This window comes from Fusarium oxysporum, chromosome 6 (assembly GCF_000149955.1).
Source record: "Fusarium oxysporum f. sp. lycopersici 4287 chromosome 6, whole genome shotgun sequence".
Taxonomy (NCBI): domain Eukaryota; kingdom Fungi; phylum Ascomycota; class Sordariomycetes; order Hypocreales; family Nectriaceae; genus Fusarium; species Fusarium oxysporum.
The window spans coordinates 4,212,904-4,235,275 of NC_030991.1; the positions used below are offsets into that span (position 1 = coordinate 4,212,904).

General features: G+C 45.3%; 8 protein-coding genes across 8 annotated transcripts; 4 read left to right on the forward strand and 4 right to left on the reverse strand.

Moving 5' to 3' along the window:
- Positions 1–2,056: 2,056 nt before the first annotated feature.
- Positions 2,057–3,963, reverse strand: FOXG_21441 (uncharacterized protein). Its single transcript, XM_018401778.1, has one exon. It carries the CDS (start codon positions 3,769–3,771, stop codon positions 2,458–2,460), a length of 1,314 nt encoding a protein of 437 aa, XP_018253743.1. The 5' UTR covers positions 3,772–3,963; the 3' UTR covers positions 2,057–2,457.
- Positions 3,964–4,854: 891 nt separating this feature from the next.
- FOXG_21442 (uncharacterized protein) lies at positions 4,855–5,846 on the forward strand (the record flags this gene model as incomplete). Its single annotated transcript, XM_018401779.1, has 1 exon — positions 4,855–5,846. The coding sequence occupies one exon, from the start codon at positions 4,855–4,857 to the stop codon at positions 5,485–5,487; it is 633 nt and encodes a 210-aa protein (XP_018253744.1). The 3' UTR covers positions 5,488–5,846.
- Positions 5,847–6,066: 220 nt separating this feature from the next.
- FOXG_14130 (uncharacterized protein) lies at positions 6,067–7,885 on the reverse strand. Its single transcript, XM_018394199.1, has one exon. The coding sequence runs from the start codon at positions 7,878–7,880 to the stop codon at positions 6,501–6,503; it is 1,380 nt and encodes a 459-aa protein (XP_018253745.1). The 5' UTR covers positions 7,881–7,885; the 3' UTR covers positions 6,067–6,500.
- Positions 7,886–10,277: 2,392 nt separating this feature from the next.
- Positions 10,278–11,834, forward strand: FOXG_14131 (uncharacterized protein; the record flags this gene model as incomplete). Its single annotated transcript, XM_018394200.1, has 2 exons — positions 10,278–11,235; positions 11,311–11,834. 2 exons carry the CDS (start codon positions 10,278–10,280, stop codon positions 11,832–11,834), a joined length of 1,482 nt encoding a protein of 493 aa, XP_018253746.1.
- A 1,181-nt stretch (positions 11,835–13,015) lies between these two features.
- Positions 13,016–13,906, forward strand: FOXG_21443 (uncharacterized protein; the record flags this gene model as incomplete). The annotated part of the gene is made up of 1 exon (XM_018401780.1): positions 13,016–13,906. One exon carries the CDS (start codon positions 13,016–13,018, stop codon positions 13,904–13,906), a length of 891 nt encoding a protein of 296 aa, XP_018253747.1.
- Positions 13,907–14,327: 421 nt separating this feature from the next.
- FOXG_21444 (uncharacterized protein) lies at positions 14,328–14,513 on the reverse strand (the record flags this gene model as incomplete). The annotated part of the gene is made up of 2 exons (XM_018401781.1): positions 14,328–14,341; positions 14,378–14,513. The coding sequence occupies 2 exons, from the start codon at positions 14,511–14,513 to the stop codon at positions 14,328–14,330; spliced, it is 150 nt and encodes a 49-aa protein (XP_018253748.1).
- A 2,271-nt stretch (positions 14,514–16,784) lies between these two features.
- FOXG_21445 (uncharacterized protein) lies at positions 16,785–17,422 on the reverse strand. Its single transcript, XM_018401782.1, has one exon. It carries the CDS (start codon positions 17,229–17,231, stop codon positions 16,881–16,883), a length of 351 nt encoding a protein of 116 aa, XP_018253749.1. The 5' UTR covers positions 17,232–17,422; the 3' UTR covers positions 16,785–16,880.
- A 1,255-nt stretch (positions 17,423–18,677) lies between these two features.
- FOXG_14132 (uncharacterized protein) lies at positions 18,678–19,897 on the forward strand (the record flags this gene model as incomplete). The annotated part of the gene is made up of 2 exons (XM_018394201.1): positions 18,678–19,333; positions 19,413–19,897. The coding sequence occupies 2 exons, from the start codon at positions 18,678–18,680 to the stop codon at positions 19,636–19,638; spliced, it is 882 nt and encodes a 293-aa protein (XP_018253750.1). The 3' UTR covers positions 19,639–19,897.
- Positions 19,898–22,372: the final 2,475 nt, after the last annotated feature.

Sequence of the window (22,372 nt, forward strand, 5' to 3'; positions counted from 1 at the left end):
GCGAAGCTCCTCCGAGATAGAGAAAAAGCTTACGGGGGACAAGGGCAGTGAGTGACGATGAGGGCGTATGAGCCACCCTTTCCGGGACCGAGGCAGCGGGCGGATTTGTCGTGGAGGATGCCATCGCCGCCGCTTTCGGGTTGCGCAAACCGAAGTTGGATAACGAAAAGGAACCGTCAATCTGGACAAGAACGGTCTTGGCCGAGGCATGGGGCAGGGAGAGAGCAGATCAGTTATTGAGTTTTTACTTAAGATTTTACATGAAAAGGGCTAGAGCACGTAGATTACCTAACAAGCGGAGAAAGATCCAGCAAGGCGGCAACGGCTCCATGTTGAATTGGGACAAAGAATTCGAAGAATTAAAGGTCAGGGTAGAGGGAAGGAAACAGTGATAAATCGAGAATCATGCGAGTAATCATAGTCGATACCTACGGAATGCTGGATTAGTTGAGATAGTGAGTCAAGAACTTCAAATAGTATAGCCCTTGTTGATTGTGTTACCTTATCGATAGAAGGTGCAGAGTGCTATGTATCAAGATGGGCATATACTCTCTTTCTATGGCAATGTGTTCCTCATTCTTGCTATTCATACTAAGGACAAAATCAATATTAGTCCCAGAAAGCGTCACCTGAAGGTCTGCCGATCGATCAAAGTCGAAGAGGAAGGTTTCCTGTGTATCCATGTTCACGATCTGGAAATACAAGCTAGCTATGCATGATACCTTCCTAAAACGAGCGTGATAGTAGCCGATCCCTTTAGAGTAGCGAATGACCTCCTGCAGAGCTTATAATAATCACGGAATCATGCCACCTGTGCTTAGGAGAAGTAGATCGTATCGACATGTATTCCAGAATAAGTCTTCTACTCTATTGCCGCCACATGATAGGCTTTATGATAGTTGTTGTGCGGAATTAGTGAGACCAATTATCGCATGAGACCATTAATTTAGCTACTCATTACGAGAACAAGCGTTTCGGGCTACTAATCTCATGGAGTCATTACCAATCCAAACATCTATGCAGACCCCTACTGAAATGTATAGCGTTATCCAATCATATTTTCCTCTTTGAGGGCTTCAGCGGACCGCAACTATGGATAGCTATTGGGTCCTGGACCAGACAGAGTAAGAAGTAAACTATTCACTTGCGGATGGCTGATGTTGACATTCCAGCCATATAACTCACGTAGAAATCATCGTGTTCTATATCTAAACTGGGCGAGGAAGGTCAATAGAGATCATCTTACTTCAAACAGGAAGACGAATGTACTCTGTATACTACGGACTACAGTAATTTCAAAGGAGCCGACAGGGCGACGTGGACTAGCAGGTCACTTGGCGATTGCTGACTTGATCACACGATGTAAGATGTTCCTTCAGACTATTATTTTTGCACTTCCCATATTTCTCTGAGATTGGAAAGAACTTCACTTCAGAGACTGATTATCTACATCAGTAGAAAATGAAGGAAGGTACTCTAATGGATACTGAGCGTTTAAATACCATTATTATATTCTCGGGCCACCCTGATGACCACAGGCATCTGGTATGTCGACTCTTTACCCTTGGCATGATGTGCTATTCACAGACCTGAGGACTCACGGAGCCTTGTAAACCTAGCTCTGTACAAGACGCCTTGCCGTGAAGCACATGAACTTTGAGAATTCAATGACAGATTGAATGAATAAATTGAACAATACTTGGATGTTGAATCTACTATTGTATAAGTTTGTTATGAATTTGGGCACTTGCTGGCGAGGCACAGAGTAGTTTTACTTAGCGAACTCTATTTCAATACAAGAGCTTACTAAGGATACAGTTAAAGACGTTGGGCGTGAAGGGCTCTGGTTGGCTGACGGACCACTTTCTTGGCCCATCCAACGTCGGTTTTATCAAGGCAAACAGGTAAATGAACATAACGGGGTCCAAGCGCTAGAGAATACGTAAGTAGGACAAGTAAATACCGGTTCATAGTAACAATGACATAAGCAAAATGAGATTTGCGAAATAGTATTATATATAATTAAAACATTCATTTAATAACTCAGTTATATTTTCCTCGACTTATAGTTAGTTATTTTTGAATTAAATAAAAGTTGTGAAAATTAATACGTAACAGTATTTTCGTTCTAGCCTAGGTAAAAAATAAACAACTGTCAACCAACATTTAGCAATATAGCTATAGGTAGTAGAGTAAATTGTCGTACTACTGCCAGTGCTGAAGACTAGGTATTTACTACAAGCGGAAAACTTTGAGACTTGACACACAAAATCATGTAGCGGTTACAGGTCCGTTGGTGAGAATGAATATTAGTTGAGGTTAAATACCAATGGCTAGGTCAATAAGAGAAAAGGGAAAAGGGAAAAGAAAAGTTCAACTTTTAATATCTACACCCGTTGTTGGCGCCGCTTCTGTAACAACTCAACCTACAGAACACCACCCGGTTACAGTGAGCGATCATAAATCGAGGCAATAGGACAACCTTTGGCTCCTGCTAACACTAGTAAAAAAGGACCGTCCTGAAGGCGGTATGTGAATAATCTTTAGCGACTTGCCGTGACCCACGAAGGCTTGGAAACTTGGCGGAAATTTAAACACGCTGACCAGTGTACTGATATTTCTAGCCACATCACTGAAAGAGCCACAGTCGCCCCTCATATGCAGGGCTTGAAGTTTAACTGGGTAGTGTAGATGTCTGACTTGGTCCGAGGATACGTTACGAAAATGGACAGGTAAACTCAAGAACGTCAAAGAAGGACAAGAGTTGATAATAATCGCCATATCTTGTATTGAGAATGATAGGGAGGGCTCGCAGAAGTCTATGTCTTGCCGAATATCTACTATGACTGATCGCAGCTTTGAGCCATGAATCTTGAGGTGGCCTAGAATTCTCGACCGTAAACCGTCAAATGAAACCCCGAGTTTCAATGGAGCTAGCGACCTGCCGTTATGATCTCCTTCTGCCAGTTGTAGCAAACCGTCTAGACGAAAGGATAATTGTTCTAAGTGATGATTTTCGTCCAAGGAAAATAGTAAAGAAAGAAACGTCCTTCGTGATAACCGCCCCGAAAGACGGAGAACTTTCACGAATTGCAGCTGATTGCCTGATAATAACCGCTTGATGAAGGCCTCGGTACCTGAGCAGAGTCTTAGGTCAAGCCAACGCAACCTCCATGGATGTTTTGGAAGGAGAGGCTCTAACGCACAATGTTCAAGGCAGAGTTCACTCAAACAATCAAGAGAGGTCGCCTCGAGCAGGTTAAACTGGTGGTTAGATCCGCGCTTAGGAAGACATAAATGAAGACGTGATATCTGTTTGCAGTTCGATAGATGCCAACGAAACCAATCAAGTTCAGCGGACGTTATGTGGCCTGTATACACTACGGAATTGAGGTTGAGAAAGTATTTATCAAGTGGAACCCAGGAAGAGGTTGTGGAAAACCCCCTAATTCTCTCCGGGCGTAAGCTCACACCTGACAGTACAAGAGTTAAAAGTTGCGAATGTCCCTTTGTCCAGCCTCCCGATCCGTTGTTCTCGAGACAGATGGACCTTACGAACCTGGAGAGACCTGGGTTACACACCAGTGTCCTTAATAGTAGCAGTGTCTGAGATCTTAAGTTTCCGTCGTTGAAGCTAAGGTGAAGGACACGGTAGAGCATCGGTTTGGCGATCTCGCAAAGCGACCTGCTGCATCGACTTATGTTGCATAGATCACTGAGTGGCAGATCTCCTAGCAACGTCCAATAGACCTTTGGAGGCAGTGTATCCATAGCATGAACATTTATGGTTTACGACAGTAAATCGGACATATTTTGGTGCCTGTAGAGGTCAGACTTAACATCTTACTGTCAGGACGACACATCTAATTATATCCAGGTTCTCCTAAGACGCGGAGAGTATGAAAGATTGCCCCTCTTACGTATTGGTAGCAATAAGCTACATGGTTCTATAAATCAATCACCCCCTCTCATACGGTACATATTTGACCGTGCGAAACGGGTCTGCGGGGACCTTTGGGTTGTCTTGTTTTGCATTTGCGAGTCTGGTTTTCTAAGTAAAGAAGACGCATTACCTGTCAACCTGCTGGCTGATATACATAGCCATCCTTTCGGATAAGAAAAATAACTCCACGGGCCTCAAGTGCTCCAAATGTTAAATTCAGCGATAAAATAGGTATTCTTGCTACAGAGGAAGATGTGTAAATAGGTCTACTTAATTATCTCAAAAATAGAGGTTCTTTAAGGTGGAGAAACCTGGGACCTAACGGATTAGCTACCCTAGAGAAAATACATGACTTCATATTTGGAGCCCTTGTGGCCTCTACTGATCATGCAAGCTCCCCGTGTCTACATAGGCCCGTTCCAAATAGTCAAAGAAATGAATACCGTTGTTTTCATTGCAGTTTCCGACTGAGTGCCAGCAACGTGTAGTTTTAACAGGTTGGACGAAAAGAAAAGAAGACTATGGAGACTGTTCCTGCAAATGAATGTGTGGTATTGGTCTTTGACTGTATGGCACTCGTCTTTCACTGACGTCCCATAGCCAACTGCTAAGACTTGTAGAAGCTAAAAATAGAAAGTCGTCATGCTGTTAGTTTTGTTGCTAGTTGTACCAATTCTTGTTTCTAGATCTAGCAACAACGACGGTGTTAATAGCAATAATGTGTCAGTTGCAATGTTTCGTTCGCCTGATAGACTCTCTTTTTGTCTATTTCATGCTATTTCTTGGTCTCTTTGCGCGACCGTAGCGAAATTACCAAATTTAGCATGCTGCAATCTCCCTTTGCTATCAAATTCTTATTTAGGACCGAGTCGCATCAATCCAATAGTTGAGTTAATTTTATTTGCATCAACATGGGCCGTAGAAGAATCGAAATTAAGAAAATAGCCAGTGAAAGCGCCAGACGGACCACCTTCAATAAGAGAAAACAGGGGCTTTTCAAGAAGGCATATGAGCTATCTGTCCTCACAGGCTGTGACCTCACTGTTACTGTCACAAACGAACAGGGCGTTACATCCGTCTTCGATGCGGCAGACTTATCGTCGTTCATGAGTACAGATAAGGCGCCTGAGTCGAGACAGAAGAGCCAAGAATCCATCCTACCAGCAGAAGAAACGCTTCCTACGGCTCTGATGCTGCCAGAGGCGAGCTCGTCACCACCAGCAGCGTTGGAGCTCAGCGCGGGCAGCAAGCCTGGTACACCAGTTCTACAATCAGTAGAGACCTCGTCGTGGAATTTCAACGACAGTATGGAATTGATACCTGCGACAGGCTTTACGGGCATGCCAACTTGGGACGAAACATTGGTGAATGACTGCATGTATGTTTGTGATCCGCTTCAGAGCATGCTTGTGCCCCCATCATCATTTGCTTCGACTTTTATCGACCCCTATGGATTGTCATTGTATTCGTCCTTACCTTATTTGCCGAACGAGTTTGGTTGGCTTACAGAACCGCCGTTACAAACGCCTGCTTTGTTCCGATGAAAAACGAAAAACACAAAAAGGGCAGAAGGCTCTCGATGTGCCCTGCATAGTATAGCAATTGATCACTCCTCTTACAGTGACTGAGACAACACATGTAGGCATGAAAGCAGTTAACTACTTCTGGGCTAATTACATGGCAAAGTGGTTATCAATTGGGGACGCACGATATGATGGGCAAAGAGGATCCATTTATTTACATCAGATCAGTGGTGTTAATATCAATTGAGAAACTTGGATGAGTTGTTATCTTCATTAGCCTGAACGGGGTGCGTAGGCTTAGTAACAATACTATCTAAATGTATGAAAACCTTCAATATAGTGAGGTACAGGCGCAGTAATGTCTGTGCTTCTTGTACGCCTTTCATTGAACTAAATCGTGAAAAATAGCTCTTTTCTCCGATCCTTTGCGTTTCGTTAGTGTCTAAGCCTTATGGTTCCATCTCGCTATGGGGCGCGATTATATGTTACTCGAAGTGGCTGCCTAGACCGTAGCTATATTAACCAGATAATATGATGACCCCACAGGGCCATATTGCTCAAGGTGAAGCCAAGCCTGGCAGTCAGAATGAAACTAAGAGTCCTTGAATAAGCAAGCTGCAATATTGTTTGATAATTGGTATTTGTGCCATCAGCCCCCCAGCTACCCTAATTAATGAACCCTTCTGAGAAATTCAACCGCAACCGCTAACATCCTCCTTTGATGATTACCCAGATCCATACTCCGACCAGCAGTCGCCCCTTCTTCAAGTATGATCTTCTGCAGAAGTTTTCCGTTCTTCGCACTAAGTTCCTACTAACTATATTGATATCAAAATCCTATTACACAACAGTGATCGACTACTAAACTCATTACCCCGTCGGTCCATGTCTTCTCATTGAACTACGTGAAAGAGTCAGAGAGAAACACTGTGTTCGATGAAGGTAATGGGCGGGTTAGTGACTCATCTTAATACCGTGTACCTATTGTAGATTTGTCAACAAGCAAAAAGCCAGGCAGAGTTAGAAATTGCTACTTAATCATTTTGGCCTCGTGTAGGCGGTGGTGCACCAACATAGACAGTTAAAGACTGGACGTTATCAGAACTCACGACCCCAGACGCATTCTCATTTCCATCGGGATTAACGTCATCATAAGGAAAGGCATAGCCTCTACCATCAACCTCATAGGAGTGAACGATGCGGCTATAGTGGTTAGTAGGACTGACTGTATAGTACGAGCTCTGACCTAGGCTCGGCTGGTCGTTACCACCATCAAGAAGAAGGGTTGATCGAACGAATGCGGCACAGATGCGTGGAACTACGGCAGCATGGACTGGGGTGTCACCTTCTGAAATAGCAAACGGACCGCTGTTACAGCCCCAGATGTCTTTACCTGTGGGTTTGGCGAATCCGCGATCGCTACCCTCGCAGAGAAGCTGATCGCCTGAGACTCTACACTTAACACGGCCAGCACTCGTTTGTGTGTTGATAGTGAGATCTTGCGCTGTGTATCTGTTCCATACCTCGTTCACATAAGTATCCCAATACGTGTCGAAAAGCTTGGAGTCGAGGTCGTGCTTGTTTCCGGGTGAAAGGACACGGACAGGCTTCCCATCGGCGTTCGCGACGCAGAGTGAAGCCCAATCGCGCTTATCTGTCTCTTTCTGTTTGGCCAGGTCATCACAAATCTTGGTAACAGCATCGGCTACTAGGCCCGCAGTGGTCTGGGTACTACCGTCTTTTTCAGTAAGCATCATCCCTAGCACTATACCAACAAAATCAACATAGCTAATGTTAGCATATAACGAATCATCCATATAGCTCAGTTCTACAAAGCCCCAGTTCACATCTGCATTTGGATCTTGAAGATTGGTAACCGAAGGTTGAATCACGCTTTCGCCTTCTCCCATGTTCACAACAAAGAAACGGAGGTCGCTGTCTGCAAAGTAGATGCGACCTGAGCGAATATAGGAAGGCAGTGGGACTTCGAGAGGCTGTTTTCGAGGGCCTAGAAACAAGGTAATATCGTCCATAATCTCGCTCGGTACGCGAGGTTCTTTGGATTTGGGATAGACAAGCTTACCGTCAGGGGAGACAAAGAAGACCTTACCAGTAGCGTCTAGTCCGGATATATAGGACCTGATAGTATTTTTCCTGTCAAAGTTATTAACAAGTTTCACCGTCAAGGAAGGAGAGTTGGGAGCGCGATCTTTCAGGACCTGAGTTCTGGGACTGGTTGGCCTCCCAACAAGTAAATTCTTCGGCGTAATTTCGACCTTGTCAAGAGCAGCGGATTCTGCTTTAAGAAAACCTTCGGGTGCCATATCGTGGTTATTCGACCGCGGCACGACGCGGAGCGCAACGGTTAGAGATGTTGCACATAGCAGGCTGGCTACAATAGTGACAGAACGCATAATTATGAAGTCTTGATCTTTGACTTGATACCGGCGGACGAGGCTATGTAGGTATATATGTTCCAGTGTACGTGTATTTATGAGTTGAACTATGAATAGTTAAAAACTTTTAAAAACATTTCCTTCATAGGTATACAGTATTGAGCACTGGCACCTTCCTCGGCAACAATAACTCTCGTTTATAAACAAAGCCCCACATATCTATCTCAAGTAAATTTCCACACTGTGTACTCTTTTAACTCATATGAAAAGCGCGCATCTTGATGTACTTACTTGATTGTTGCAAGCGACAGTACTGATGATCCACACTGTGGAGCTGTCTCCACTTCCCCAGATTCGCGACCCGGAACTCCAGGCAGCAGCGATACTTCTAAGTACTTTATTTGCTAAGCCAAAAATTGCATACGCACCCATACGGCGGCCAAATTCTGACAGAACATCTGCTTATGAGGTAGCGCCATGTACCCAGATGGCCCCACCCTAGACTTTACAAAGAGCATGTTTTTTTGGACCGGAAGATACAGGTGCTCAGTACTGTATAACATGGCAACTAAATTAAGACCCCATGCGAAGTCTATTCCTTAGTGTCTTCGCCCATTTTACCTTCTAATTAATTTTATTCCTCAGGCGCTTCTGTGCTAGATTCATGAGGTATTTCTAAAAGTGTTTACCATGCCAATCACTTGATTTTCATTCTATTCCTGCTGTTCTCCACATTTGGGCGGCGGATTATCATACTTCGACTAGTATAAAACAGGAAGTCACCTCTATATTTGCTGGCTCTATTACCGATTCAATACCGAAATGGATTATCCAATGACTCGTTACTTCTTTGGAAACGTGTGACCATGTAACACTGTAAGACTTCTTCTAAGCACTACGCTCAGCATGAGCGACATGGGTTGCAGCTAGAGCTTTCATATAAGCACCACACGCCGTAAAGCAAAGGGCGATGCAAACTGGCTCCCACCGCTGAAAGTCTGGGCATGATCGATTTACCATCACTTGATTCCGGGTATCGTCACACTATTGCATCACGACAAGTTGCTGTTATGGTGGCCTCTCAGAACAGTTGACTACCTTCCAGCCTGTGGGTATGACGATCCAATCCGTACCGACTAGCCACTACGGATACTTTGGTAATGTGGAAGAGCTGATAAATGATAGCTCCACACTCATACCGGAAAATATTAAGCCAAGTATGCGCAGGCTTGTTATTTGAGCTCTCTTCACCCATTCCATAGCACCACACAGGTAGTTCATAGATAGATGCCTCCAACTGAGCACATCCGATGTCTCTATATCCCTGTGAACGAAAAATAAAGAATCATACATTGTAGCACTTCTTAGAATGCGCATCGATCAGCTTTCTGTGTGATGTGGTCCGATTAAGTCGTAGGATGTTAGATTCTATGGTGTTTCTCTGTAGACTACTACGATATACTGCTCTTGGGCTGATACAGTAACATGCTGGCCTGAGATAACTGCACCGATCTTGTAGGAAAGTCACTGAACCATGAAATTGTAATGAACATATAGAACCGCGGTAACATTAAAGTAAGTCACTGTTTCGGGAACATAACCAGAATCGAAAACCACCAACGGGAACTTTAATGTCTAGGGCTAACTGTTAGCAGACACCCGACTTCAAACTAATTTTCAATTAGTAACTATTCTCCACTCAAAATAAAGGGCCATCGAATTGATGTTGCCATCATTGCTGAAAAGAGGCCACCAATTGGAGGCGTTGGGCACATGCTGATACCCGTTTCTTGCCAATTCTCCTTGTGAAAGGTCCACACGTTTCACAAGACTATGTGATGAGAGGGGCCTAGCACATCACATGCTAACAAAATGCTGACATTCGAGTGGGCGCATCTATCGCAGTTGGGATTATCGTCTTTAGTGGATGAGCTTGGCTCGGTGCCGCAGCATGTAATTCGAAACGATATCGGCGTTTTCTATAAAAGTCAGCCGACGATTGAACAAATGTCCCTTGTCTTTAGCAACATTGCTCGAACGACGTCCGCTATCAACCCTCGAAAGAGCTACTTCCAAGTTTATTGAGACATTGGGCTTTGAGCATGTTTCAATCCAAAGCAATTCTTACCCAGAACATTTGGCACAGGGACCATGATATTGTGGCCCCTGCCTCCAGACGAGATATATCCATACATTACGAGAGAGCAAAATCAATATGGCTTCAAAGTGGTATGTACGAATTATTGTCTGGTAAACGTATCACTGGGCTGATCAAGTGTAGGTCTGTCACAACATGACATCAAGAATCTGACCCCGAAATTCTGGGATTTCCATTTTGATCGTACGTGCAGCAACCCCTTAGTATATCCTTACATTTGTGCTAATTGAATCGATGGAGTGATTGCGGCTCGCGACATGACGGCATTCATCATTGCAGCTATACACATAAACCTGTGTATGGGGACACTTTGCTCTTTCGTCAAAGGCCGTCCTGACCTCCAGAAAATACTGGATAAACTATCGAATTTTGATATTTGCGGCGAGTTTATGCTGACAGAGGTTGCTCATGGCTTGGACGCTCGTAACTTGGAAACGACTGCCACCCTGCTACCAGATGGCTCCTATGATTTGCATACTCCTCATGCAGGGGCTGCAAAAGCAATGCCTCCAACAACCCCGTACTGCAACATGCCTCGTCTAGCCATAGTATTTGCTCGCCTCATTATTGATGGAGAGAGTCATAGTGTGAAGCCTTTTCTGGTGTTCCTCGGCGACGCCGGGGGGATGCGGCCCGGGATCACATCACGTATCCTTCCTACAAGGCCAGGTACGAAGCCGCTGGATCACTCTCTGACGAGTTTTAGACACGTTGGTCTGCCGTCCACAGCCCTGCTCTGTTCTACAGCAAAGCCAGAGGACGATCGCCTTGCATTTCTACGACATATTAGGCGGATCGCAGCTGGAACGCTATCTCTCTCTATCATGGGCATTTCGGCTATCAAGGTTGGGACACGCATAGCAGCTGTGTATAGCAAAAGAAGAATTATTGGAGCAGCCGACGGGAAAGAAGGAAAGAGGATTATGGCTTTCAGTACTCAGCAATATCCAATCGTTGAGGGATGGGTTCAGGGGAAGGTCTTGCATGCATTCGCTCATTGGACTATAGACATGTGCCCTGATCTGAGCGACCCCACGCAACATGCACTTGCGTCTATTTTCAAGGCGACAGTGGTGAAAGCTTCTCAGGTGCTGAGACCACTGGCCGAGCGGTGTGGCTGGCAAGGTCTCTTTGCCTACAATCAGATAAGCGAGCTGGACCTGACATTTCAGGGAAACGCAATTGCCGAAGGCGACACGTTGGTCTTGTGTATTCGTACGTATCCCAATTGGCGTCCGTCTGCTAGCAGTGTATCTGACCTTGCATACTAACTAACCACTCGCTTGGCAGGCTTCATGTCAGAGCTTTTGGGAGGGAAATTAGAGCTTCCGCGGGCGCGGAACAGATTGTGTCGCTTAGCGCAACGCGAGGAAAAGTTGATGACTGACATGAAATCACGGCTGGAGAGAATTGGGGGTTACAAAGAACACCGCGGCCTCGCATTCGACCGCCACATCCTCCCTCGGTGTCGACCCCTGGCCGAAGCGATCGGAAATCGCATGGCCTATGAGGCCGCTGAGAAGTGGGGGCTCCCTTCGGAAGTGCTCACGCTGTATGAGCGTATCTGCATGGGTGAGGATTTGGATCCACTGCACACGGTAGAGCCGCTAGCCCAAGAACATCTACCGTCTCAGTCCTCTGCGTCATACAATACTGTCTTAGCCCAGATCAGGTCTGAGTCTATTTCGCAATCGGATATAGACCATTATGTGACGGCACCCATCACTTCTGATAAGTCGTGGGAATCTTTTATGAATAGTCTACAGGCATTCAAAAGCCCAGAGGAGCTCATCACCCCTCTTTCGAAGCTCTAAAAGACTTACCGGGCTTTATTTGGTCATCGTCATCGGCTGCGTTTAAGGATTTGCGATCACGCAGGCGGGTCTATTATCAGAAAGCATTTTATATCTAGATCTATTCTTCTTGATCATTTATGTTTGGATTCTGAAAAGATCAGGTCGTCAGGCGTGACGTCCCACGTTAGTAGCCGCAGCTCAGCACGAATAAGGCGGCCCCGGGCAGCGGCACGCCTGGCTACTGAAAGTTCCCTCATGAGTCATACCGCATGCATCAAAGATCAAACATACTTCTTTTCCGTCTTTATTGATAGGCGGTCACCATATTTCATATTGCGTGGGGGCTATTTGAAAGTGCGAGGGTGTTATGCTAGAGAAAGGATGGCGTCCCGAGCCTGCACCCTTGGAGCTCCTCGGCCTAGGTTCCAGTTACTCAAGCTTTTCACATTATTAGGGATCCGCTTCTGGTTACCCGTAGTTTTATGTGTATGAGAGCTTTATAAACGCTGTGTCTCTCATATATGTACCTCTCTGTTGTAGGGATATAATTTTGAAGTGGACTCCACCAGCTGGTTAGGCTGCACATTCATGGTCAATATGCGAGTGAATAACTGTCTTTCTAGGTTGAAAAGGTTGACACATAGTCTTGCCACGCTTGTATGTGCCCCTCTCCGAGGTACGACGCGAATAATGCGTTGGCTTTCAGTAAGCGATGATCGTCACTGAAGTATCGTCAACGAAACCTGCCCTTTGTCATGATCCATCAGGGCTTAATCCTCTGCAAGGGATGGATGCTACATAAGCCTTGGTCTCTTTAGCATTCGTAGTGAAACTCATTCAAGGCATCCCATTTCTTGTATGGCTCCATTTTGCCTCGATGGTAAACGTTTCGCTTCTTCCTCCCTTTGACGCCTGCGGGTGTGTGAAAGTATGAAGGGCTAGAGCCTTAATACAGGACTGAGTACTGAACTAAACCCCGGGAAGAGGAGCTATAGATTTTCCAAGATACAACCGTATCTTTTTGACCCTGCTATAAAATGTAGCACATAAACTTCAGCTGAGATTTGATTTGAGTTCAGATATTTCCATATCCGATCCTCTCTGTTAGACGTTCTACTTTCAGCGGTGATTTTTACCCTACCACCGGACTACCACAGAACCTTGACCGCCAAACCATTTATACCAGACGCTGACTCGTTATGGACAAGGACAGAGACGGAGGTAGCCCAGTATGGCATCTGTTGTTCGAAGGGAGAAACTTCTTACAGAGCACCAAAACAAAATATCTTATCATCTGTCTTGGCTACATCACAATCTTTGTCTATCATACACGTCACAGTATCTCAGCTTACTATGCACGCTCGCGCGCAGAGAAGTCTCTCACACTGGGTCTACATGTTCTTGCAGCTGTATTCGAGCTTACGCGGTATTACGCTCGTGCCTGGAGAGGAACAGTGCACGCAGATCTCTTGGATACAACTGCCTGTCTGATCCATTCGTTCACCAGCTTGCGCCTTGCTAGAACACTGCGCAGAGGAGACGAAACTACTCGGGCATCATATCAGGCGCCGGCAATGTTACGACCTCTGCTTTCCCTTGCTGCTGTCGTAAAAGACGACGCTTTCGCACATCAGGCTTGCGTGAAATTACTCCATGCCTTCTTGTACACCAGATTGCTTATCTTTGTGGCTAAGAGAATTGGCTTGGGGAGGGTTCAGACGTATCCTCAAATATATGCTCAAGCAGTCACATTGGGCGCTATTTTGGCAATTATCTCCTCCGAGATCCCGGCAGGAGTACCAATATATATTAGTGCAGTTAGCTTGGTCATGGTCTACAACCAACGCACATCTCTGAATCTGGCTTCCTCAGTTGCCTTCGTGGACGGGATCGAAACGCATGCCGCTACCAGAGCAATCAGGCCAGCCTGTGCTAAGAACACCAAGATGACGGTTCAACAGGCCATCGCGGCGGTTCCGCTATGGCTGGGTTTGTTTCAAATGAAAAATTTGACAACAGGACCTAGTTCCTCCGGTATACCTACATGGGATTTCGACGAGTACACTGCACAAAAGCTCGCCACGACATGACGCCTGATACAAGGTCGAAGCGAAGACTCTCCTGAATTCCCGCATTTGTGTCTATTTACTATTCAAGGAACCGACATCAAAATCGCGAGTATAAAGACAAAGGAAGTATGAAGAGGCAGCAGGCAGGATTCATTAGGTCGATTCTCTGGTATGGGATAGAAAAACCTGAGAGAGTCAAATGTAAAACTATTCCCAAACTGTCACATATCGTATAGTTTTAGTCAATTGACACACATTCATGTACATGCCATTACGTCGCGTGACAATGTTCCTCTGGTGGTTTCATCATGCCCACGAAGCTTCTTAAGGCCAAAGGCTTACAGGTTAAAAACAACTTTACTATAAAGACTTATGGTCGCAGAACGCGTAGAGAAGGTCTTGTTCTGTGGGTGCTGGGGTGCAAATTGTCAAGAAGCCACGATTACGGATCTTGTGCTATATGGTCTCAACAGAAATCAGCAGTTGCCTTACCTTCAGGGTTTACCCAACCTGTACTAGCCATGATATGTTTCTCCTTGATTTGTCTTTCCAGCTCTGTTCGGTCGGAGCTGTACTGAGATACCGTCAGCAAGGGCCATGTCGCCCTGTCTAGGGCCTGCTTACCCATTGTGAAAGCCGTGCGGCCCTTTATTTTGAACCGGGCCCTCCTATGTTACATGTACAGTTTTTGCAAATCCCGTCGACACTTGGAAAGGACCTGTAATCAAAGCTGCTGGAGCAACGATACCACAGCGATGTTGCTGTCTCTATATGCATTCTGTGAAACCTCTGCCCCGGAAAAGTTCACTCTCGCCGCAAATATTAAGAAGACCTTAGGTCTGCATGCCACATTTTGAATTATACTCCATTTTTCAATGCCCCACTATTTCTCTCACACACCATCTTAATGGGATATCAAGGTCTGTTATTTTTTTTTATTGATATTTCATTTATCCATCTTTTTCCTTTTTGTTTTCTTTTCTCTTCTTCTTCTTTTCCCTTAAAGTATTATGCCCCAAGTTATATCTATAAATTCAAGCTGTATGATTTAATTTCTTCCGGGCTTACCCTAAGGAACCTTTGCTCACCCTTTGTATCGAAAGATACTTTTCGAAGTTTATCATAATGACCCATAAAAACTTCAAAACCTGACCTACTACGGAATGGTCTTGATACATGCTTAGCGTCGTTCAAAGTTCTAGTGAATGGACGATAATCGCCTCGGAGATGAAACCCTTTCAGCTCCCTTGCCGATAGGTGTATATTTTTCTGTGAAAAAGGTCAATATGGCCACCATTCTCAAATAGGCAAAGGTACAAATAATTTTCACTTACTGCATAATTCATCCGCCGATACCGATGCCCCCCAGAAGCTCGCAGGTTGACTGGCATACCAATGAATTCGATTATGGGACATGAACCAATAAGCCTTTGGACACCATGGAGATCAAATCGCATGGATGACTGTGGTTGATCAATAACCTCTCGGATATCCAACACTAATGATTTAAGTGTCTTGCTGCGGCTTGTAATCTTGTCTAGTACCAACGAACGCAAGTCTCGAATGGGTTTGTCGTCATCATTAGGGTCTGCCATTACTCCAGTGCCATGAACAAAAACTCCACTATCAGTCTTGCCCGCAAGATGCGACAACCCACCAAGACGGAGCGAGAGTTCCTCCAGCTGATACATCTTACTTAGCTGGGAGAGAAGGCTCAAGAAAGTCTGCCTTGAAAGATGACCGGCGAAGTGTAGAGATCTTAGTGAGCTGAGTTTATCCATTGCCAATAGACGCTTAATCAAAGTTTCAGCACCTGAGCAGAGACTTAGGTCCAGGCTCTGTAGGTCCCATGTTGCGGCTGGTGCAAGTTGAGATACACAAAATCCTTGAAGTGCGAGATCCTTTAGATGTGTCCATAGAGTATTTCTAAAGATCGTAGTATCTGGTATAATGTTCCAGGCTGGAAGGCTGAGATCGACAGAACGCAGCTGACTGCAATGGGTCATATGCCACTGAACCCATTCAAGCTCCGCTTTGGATCGAATATTCTTGTGAACCAAGGTTTTGAGGTTAGGAAATGGCTCTGTACATGTAATCCCTGGACATTCGCACAAAAACCTAGTTACTCGCTCAGGAGTGAGCATAATGGCGGAAAGAACTGATCTCAAGAGTTGAGAGTGACCTAATGTCCAGTCATATGTTCTGCCACCATGGAGAATATGGATAGATCTAATCAACCCGCCCAAGTATCGATTTGTCGACAACGTCTGTAAGAGTAGCATGGTCCTAGAGTCGGCGATGCCAGATGCGAAATTGAGCTGTACAGTCTGGTATAGGAAGGGCTGGGCCCGCTCATAGTTTCGCCTATTGCATTTGACTAAGCTGCTCAGATCACTGATGCATAGATAACTCGCTAGCGTCCAATAGATCTCGACAGGAAGGGAATCCATGATGATGAAGTGATTTGGGTACGAAGGTCGCCATGGATACTCATATATCTAGTCCCTGCTAGATAAAGCTGTATCCCGATATCTATTTTTATCCGTCTTGAAGTGCATCATGTGATAGCTCTAGAGGACTCGATTCAAGAACTACCTACCTTTTCTTCAACTATGAGAGAATACGTAATTGAGCTGTGTTGCATATGGGCCTTTCGCATACCCTGTGCTCCATCAGTCCTATAAATTAGTCATTTCCCTTGCTTTCAACACAACTACCTCAATGTTGCCACCCCAGTTTTACATCAATAGTGATAATTTCACCTAGCTTTGTCTCATGCCAGGTGCCCTACTCCTTCACCTTGATAATAGCAGCACCCGGTTCTCCGGGTCCAGCCTCATAGCTTGATGACATTGTACATTGGTCTATGGCCATTATGTGATTGCGTGTGCACGGCAACTGGACATTCGCCATCAGATGTATCTTTTATCCATACGAGGGAGGATGAAGTCGATTTAAAGGCGACCGCACTCCATCATAATTTGATTCACCGTATTTATGCTATTGTAGGTAGGCGCTTATGACTCTGGTTCAACCTGGTAGCTATGACCCAAGGGACGCCAATAAGTTCGTTCTGTTCCGCATCTGCATCCATACTCGCAATCCTGACTGTAGCTTGGATGTACACTTGAACCTGTGAGCCCTGCAACTCCAGAAGCCTGTAATACCGAATAAATCCAATCTTTTCACTGCTCATCACCCAGAAGATCACAGAGGGAATGCGTATTTTTGCTCTCATGAGAATCTTGGTCCAGAGCCCCGAGATATCGGCATATGCTCGAATATAACACGAACAATATGAAGATACATTGGCGCAGTTTTCTAGTTCTAACAGCCGCTGTAGCATCGGGCTATACGTACTGCTATCTCAGAGGTTCTGAAGAACATACCAACCCAAGTGACTCTTGGTATGGAACGAGTATGCTAGCAATCCTCCACGAGAAAACGCCTACCTGTAAAGGTCCAGATGAATGGTTTCCCGTTCCATTAGAACAGTTTCTCAAGCTAGACAATCTTCCATGGTATCTTATACTCATAAAATACAACATCAGGGGAGGCACTACTGCGTCTTTAGTCTGCCACCTTTTAGCCATTTCGGTCCTCATCGGTTGGCTAGTCGCGGGCTTGTGGCCGACATATGGGAAGCGAAACGCGAGTGCACAAAAGAAGAAGAAAACCCCGTTCCGGCATGGGATAATCACTGTGGCTGTCGTTGGGTTTTTCATCCTCGCTCCACTCGCCGTGAATCTTGCGGTCCTGTTGATCATCGATACGGCACTAGGAAAAGTCACTGTCCTGGGAGTGACGAGAACACCCGGGGACTTCTCGAAGTTGCTTATATTTTCACTTTCTCTTGTTGTCTCATTCTTAGTTTGCTTAATTTGCTTTCATTGTGCGGTGATGAATCCGCCGCGCCAATAAGGTTCAGTAGCTTGGATCGACTTTCGCTGCAAGGCATCGGGCAGCCAGAACGCATAAAGAGGAAGTCCCAGGCATATATACGAGAGGCCAAGAATCAATTGTTAACCTTACCGAGAACAATTTCCACTGCCGCCATCCAACAACTATGCCGCTACCACATGTCTTTGACTGTACCACTTCCTCTATAACATCGGGATTCTGCGCTTGACACGTTATTGGAGAAGAGGCAAGTTCATGATAGCGCGCAACAAGTAACCCAAGACCATGAATGTTTATCTTGTAGTATACGCCAAGCTCTGTGTGCCATCCTTTATCTACCTAAGCTGAGGCGAATTTGTCCTTCAGACAAAGCGCCGCGAAACCGGGGTGAATGTGTTTGACAGAGCTTCGACACTTGGGTTTGCTGAGGTATAATGTCAGCTAAACCTGAATGCAATCGTGACAGCTCATAAGTAGAAATCTAACGCCGGTTCTCTTACCACAAGGCTACCCCAGTATTCTCTTTGTATTTTAATCAGTGATTTCATTTCAGTCAGTGATTCATTTCGGTGAAATTGATATTGTTCACATTAGTTAAAATCTGTGGGGTTGTGAAAACGTGCATGGGTCTTGATGGGCTTGGCACTATTAGGGGTTATGTGCATGTGTTTCACAGCTTTTCGGGTATGACCTGAGCGGTTTGTTACGCCACAGGCCTGTCACCTTCCGAGGTCAATGCCACCGAGTTTTTATTGTCAAATTCAGTTCTCCGTCGTCTCCTTATACCTACTGAGAGTACACTAGCAATGAAGGTCATACATGTTACATATAAATGTTCGATTCTGGCCCAGTCAATCGCCCGAAGCAGATCTAATCAAGCTTCCGAGACATCATGATTATGCGCATCGACACACAAAATACCGCGATGCCATGGGACCCCCATCTGACTCCTATCAATAGTCCTACGAATATCTTCCCAAATGCCTGGAACAATCAAGCCACTGATCAAGAGCTACCGTGCCAATACAGTATCGGAGAAGACTTCCCAGCCTTTCATGCGCCCTCCCAGCCGGTTATTGAGAGCCAACAAGTTATGCTTGGGCCACACGAGTTACCGGACTTGCCCCAACTATCAGTCCAGCCCTTGATGTCTCCTGCTGACCTTACGCACCATTCCAAGGTTGCAGGATATGACTCTCCTACAAGCCATCTATTCGCAAGTCCAATTTGGCCCCCTGATGAAAGTGTTTATACGGGAAGTCCCGAATTTTTGAATGTGGCCAATGAAATCAATATCGGTTCTGGATGGGGTCTTATGGATGGCTTGGAGTCGTTCGATGAATCATTTTCACAAATCAGGGAAATTTGCGGCACAAGCAAGACGATGCCGATCTTGCAGCACCAGGGAATGTCGTCGCTCACAAGGCGGAAAGGAAAGCCCAACATCGAGCTACCAGTTGCCCTTGGGAGGAACAGGCACAGATGCGGCTTCCCAGGGTGCGGTCGCGAATACCGAAGAATCGAGCATCTGAAACGTCATATCAAAAGGTAAGTAGGCCTCGAGCATCAGACCTTCCTCTATACACATGTTTGCTCCGAGTGGTGATGCTGAGAAATTCTATATTAGCTATCATACCGAGTATCCCGAAACTTTCTCTTGCGAGTTTTGTGGGAAAAGCGATTTCAGCCGCGGTGACAACCTGAGAATCCATCGAAAGCTACACGCACGTCAGCCAAGCGGCAAGGCTAGAGTTCAATTTGTTCCTGAAGCAGCTGTGATTCTTGAAGAGGAGATGCGAAGTAAGGAGGCGAGGGTGACTGCTGTCAACTCCTCGTACGAGACTGAGGTGTGATCCTACATGTGTTTGATAGGTGAAGCATCGACATTTCACAGCACTGCTAAGTATTCCCGTAATCTCATGAATCTCGCATGGACACTGGCCAACGATAGGGGAGGTTTGGGCAGGATAGGTGCCTGTGCTGAGTAATGCTGAGCAGATACGCTTTGATCCCTCTCTACATCGTTACTCTTCTAGGAAACCCCATCTATTATAAAATATAGGAGCAGAAAGTTGATAGAACTGCTATCTACAACACTTCGTTCTTACACTAATCCCCTGTTTCTGTAATCTGTAGAATATTCTCTCCTTTTCTTTAATTTAGTTTAGAAGCTATATTACACTTGTGTCCCTATGCTACTATATAAGAGGCTCATAAACTCTATTTGTATTATATACCTAACGGGGTTAAGTGGAACTTATATTGTGGAAGATGTGTAAATATTAATAACCAGTATCCTGCACGGTAAGCGAACCAGACAGGCAAACCGACCAGATCCAAATCCCTCATACTACATCACCCCTATCTGACTAATCGATTCTCGACCATGTAACGTGTCGTATTCTAACAGGTAGACTGATAGGCTTCTTGCACTTCAGGCCGATTAGGTATACCCAAATTACGTCTACGACGAGTCGCAAGGATCTTTGACATCAACCATCAGAGGCTCTTTGATCTGAAGAACGGTATACAGGCGCGCAGCGATTGTATCCAAAACTCGTGGACAGTAAGTGGTCTGGAACAGGTTATAGTTCAGTATATACTTCCTTCCCGGTACCATGATATTGAATAAATGGCGAATCGACTACTTGTTGACCACGATCCGTTACCAGTTAGCAATTGCTGGGCTCTCAATCGTTTTAAGCGGCAATCAGAGCTTAAGATATGTCTCCAGCGGAGATATGACTATGAAATATCCAGATATTAAGATTGGACTATTATTCGCAATTAGTTCAGGCTTGGACAGAACGTAATTTCGATGTATGGCATCTAATCAGATGATGTCAAGAACTTTGGCGAGACCAACTTTATTATACGCGGTATCTCAGCTATATAGTAATTATCAGTTTGAAGAGGCGCGAAAACAGAAATCAATGCAGCCTGGAAACTGGAAATGGGTTGCAGCAACCTAAGCGATGAATGCAGAAGGTCGGGTAATGGGATCTATTTATCGTGGTTGCAGGCCAATATCACTTTGCCAATAGGGCTACTGTCACGACTTAAAATGACCGGACAGATAACAAGACCGGCCTTGACGGGTCAAAGCACTTTGACTGATGCACAAGCAACCGATCAGTTGGCCCCTATCATATTTTGATGCTCGATGGCCACGAAAGTCCCCACTCTGCCGACTTCGATATATACTGCGAGGAAAATAGTATCTCCAAGCTCTGTATGCTACTTCGTTCTTCCCACTTGCTTCAGCCGCTGGATGTCGGGTGCTTTGGGCCGCCGAAAATGGCGTATGTTCGAGTAAGAAGCCATTTGCTCAGATGGTCCATAGTCCATATCTCCAAGACCGAATTCTTTTATATCCCTTTTCAAGCCACTATGACTGAGAAGGGTATTAAGCCCCCGATTGCCGCTAAGCAAGCTTCACTTTGTAAATATGCTCAACTATGGTTGTAGAGCAGGGATTTCGGCTTGACATTGACTAGAATCGTGCCAAGAAACTATGGCAGCGGAAAGCAGACTGCCGTGTGGTAGGCAAAAGTCCGCTCACTCGCCGGGGAACATGTTCCTAGGGGCATGGCTCCATGCTGAGTTCAGAGCGCAAGGAAATAACTATAAATAGGATTCTCCACTATCAAACGAAACTTGTTGGCTCAGGATCACTCACGACTATGGGTCCAGTCCAGCGATCGGCCTACATCCTGAATACTACATAAGAAACTTTTTGTACGCTTGCGGGATAGCCACGTAGACACGGCACTACCTCATCGGTGATAGAGGAGTAGTTTAGAAATAACGAAATGGTATGACTAGCTATCATTTGTCGATGTATGGACATGAGTATCGAGAAAAGAAAAATAGATCACGGGCCGACTAAGATCCTTGGCTATTAGTCTCATTACTATAATGCACCCAACTCACCTTTGAACACCTTTCGGAAGTGATGTAGTAGTAGTAATTGTTCTGGCAGATACGCCACTCATAAGGCAGTCAATCACACAGAGAGGAAGGTGGGCCTAAATGACACTACGGGAGAAGTCCTCTCAAGGAAACATTGTTTCATCAATCGTTCCTTGCCGTGCCCATAGGGTACAAGGCCCGAGCTTGATCTTTGTGGAATACGTGATTTAAAGCTCGTATTCTATAAATATCTCTTACCACTTGTTAGGATTTGACAAGAAAGTCAGTCACGAGACTCCTAGCAATTGGACTGACCCTTGGAGAGAAAACAAAGCAGCTCGAACATATGACCCATCAGTGCATCGAGCGTACAAGGCTCACTAATTGTACAACTAAACGTATAATGAAAGTTTACCACATCAAATATCCTAAATAAAGCCTCGAAGAAGGAGAATAAACATACTATTTTGACAAGGCATGTCTTGGGGTACAATGTGGCACACGACTACCTCGCGAACGATGGGACCGCCAAAGAACTGTAGTGAGTCAAGGTAAGACTGGCAAAGGACGCAGGTTACGTGGTATGTCTGGTATTTGGACCCAGGCCACAACCAGGAAACAGTTGTGCATATTCCTTGTTGTAGGGACAGTTGCTTACATATGCTAGACTATTCG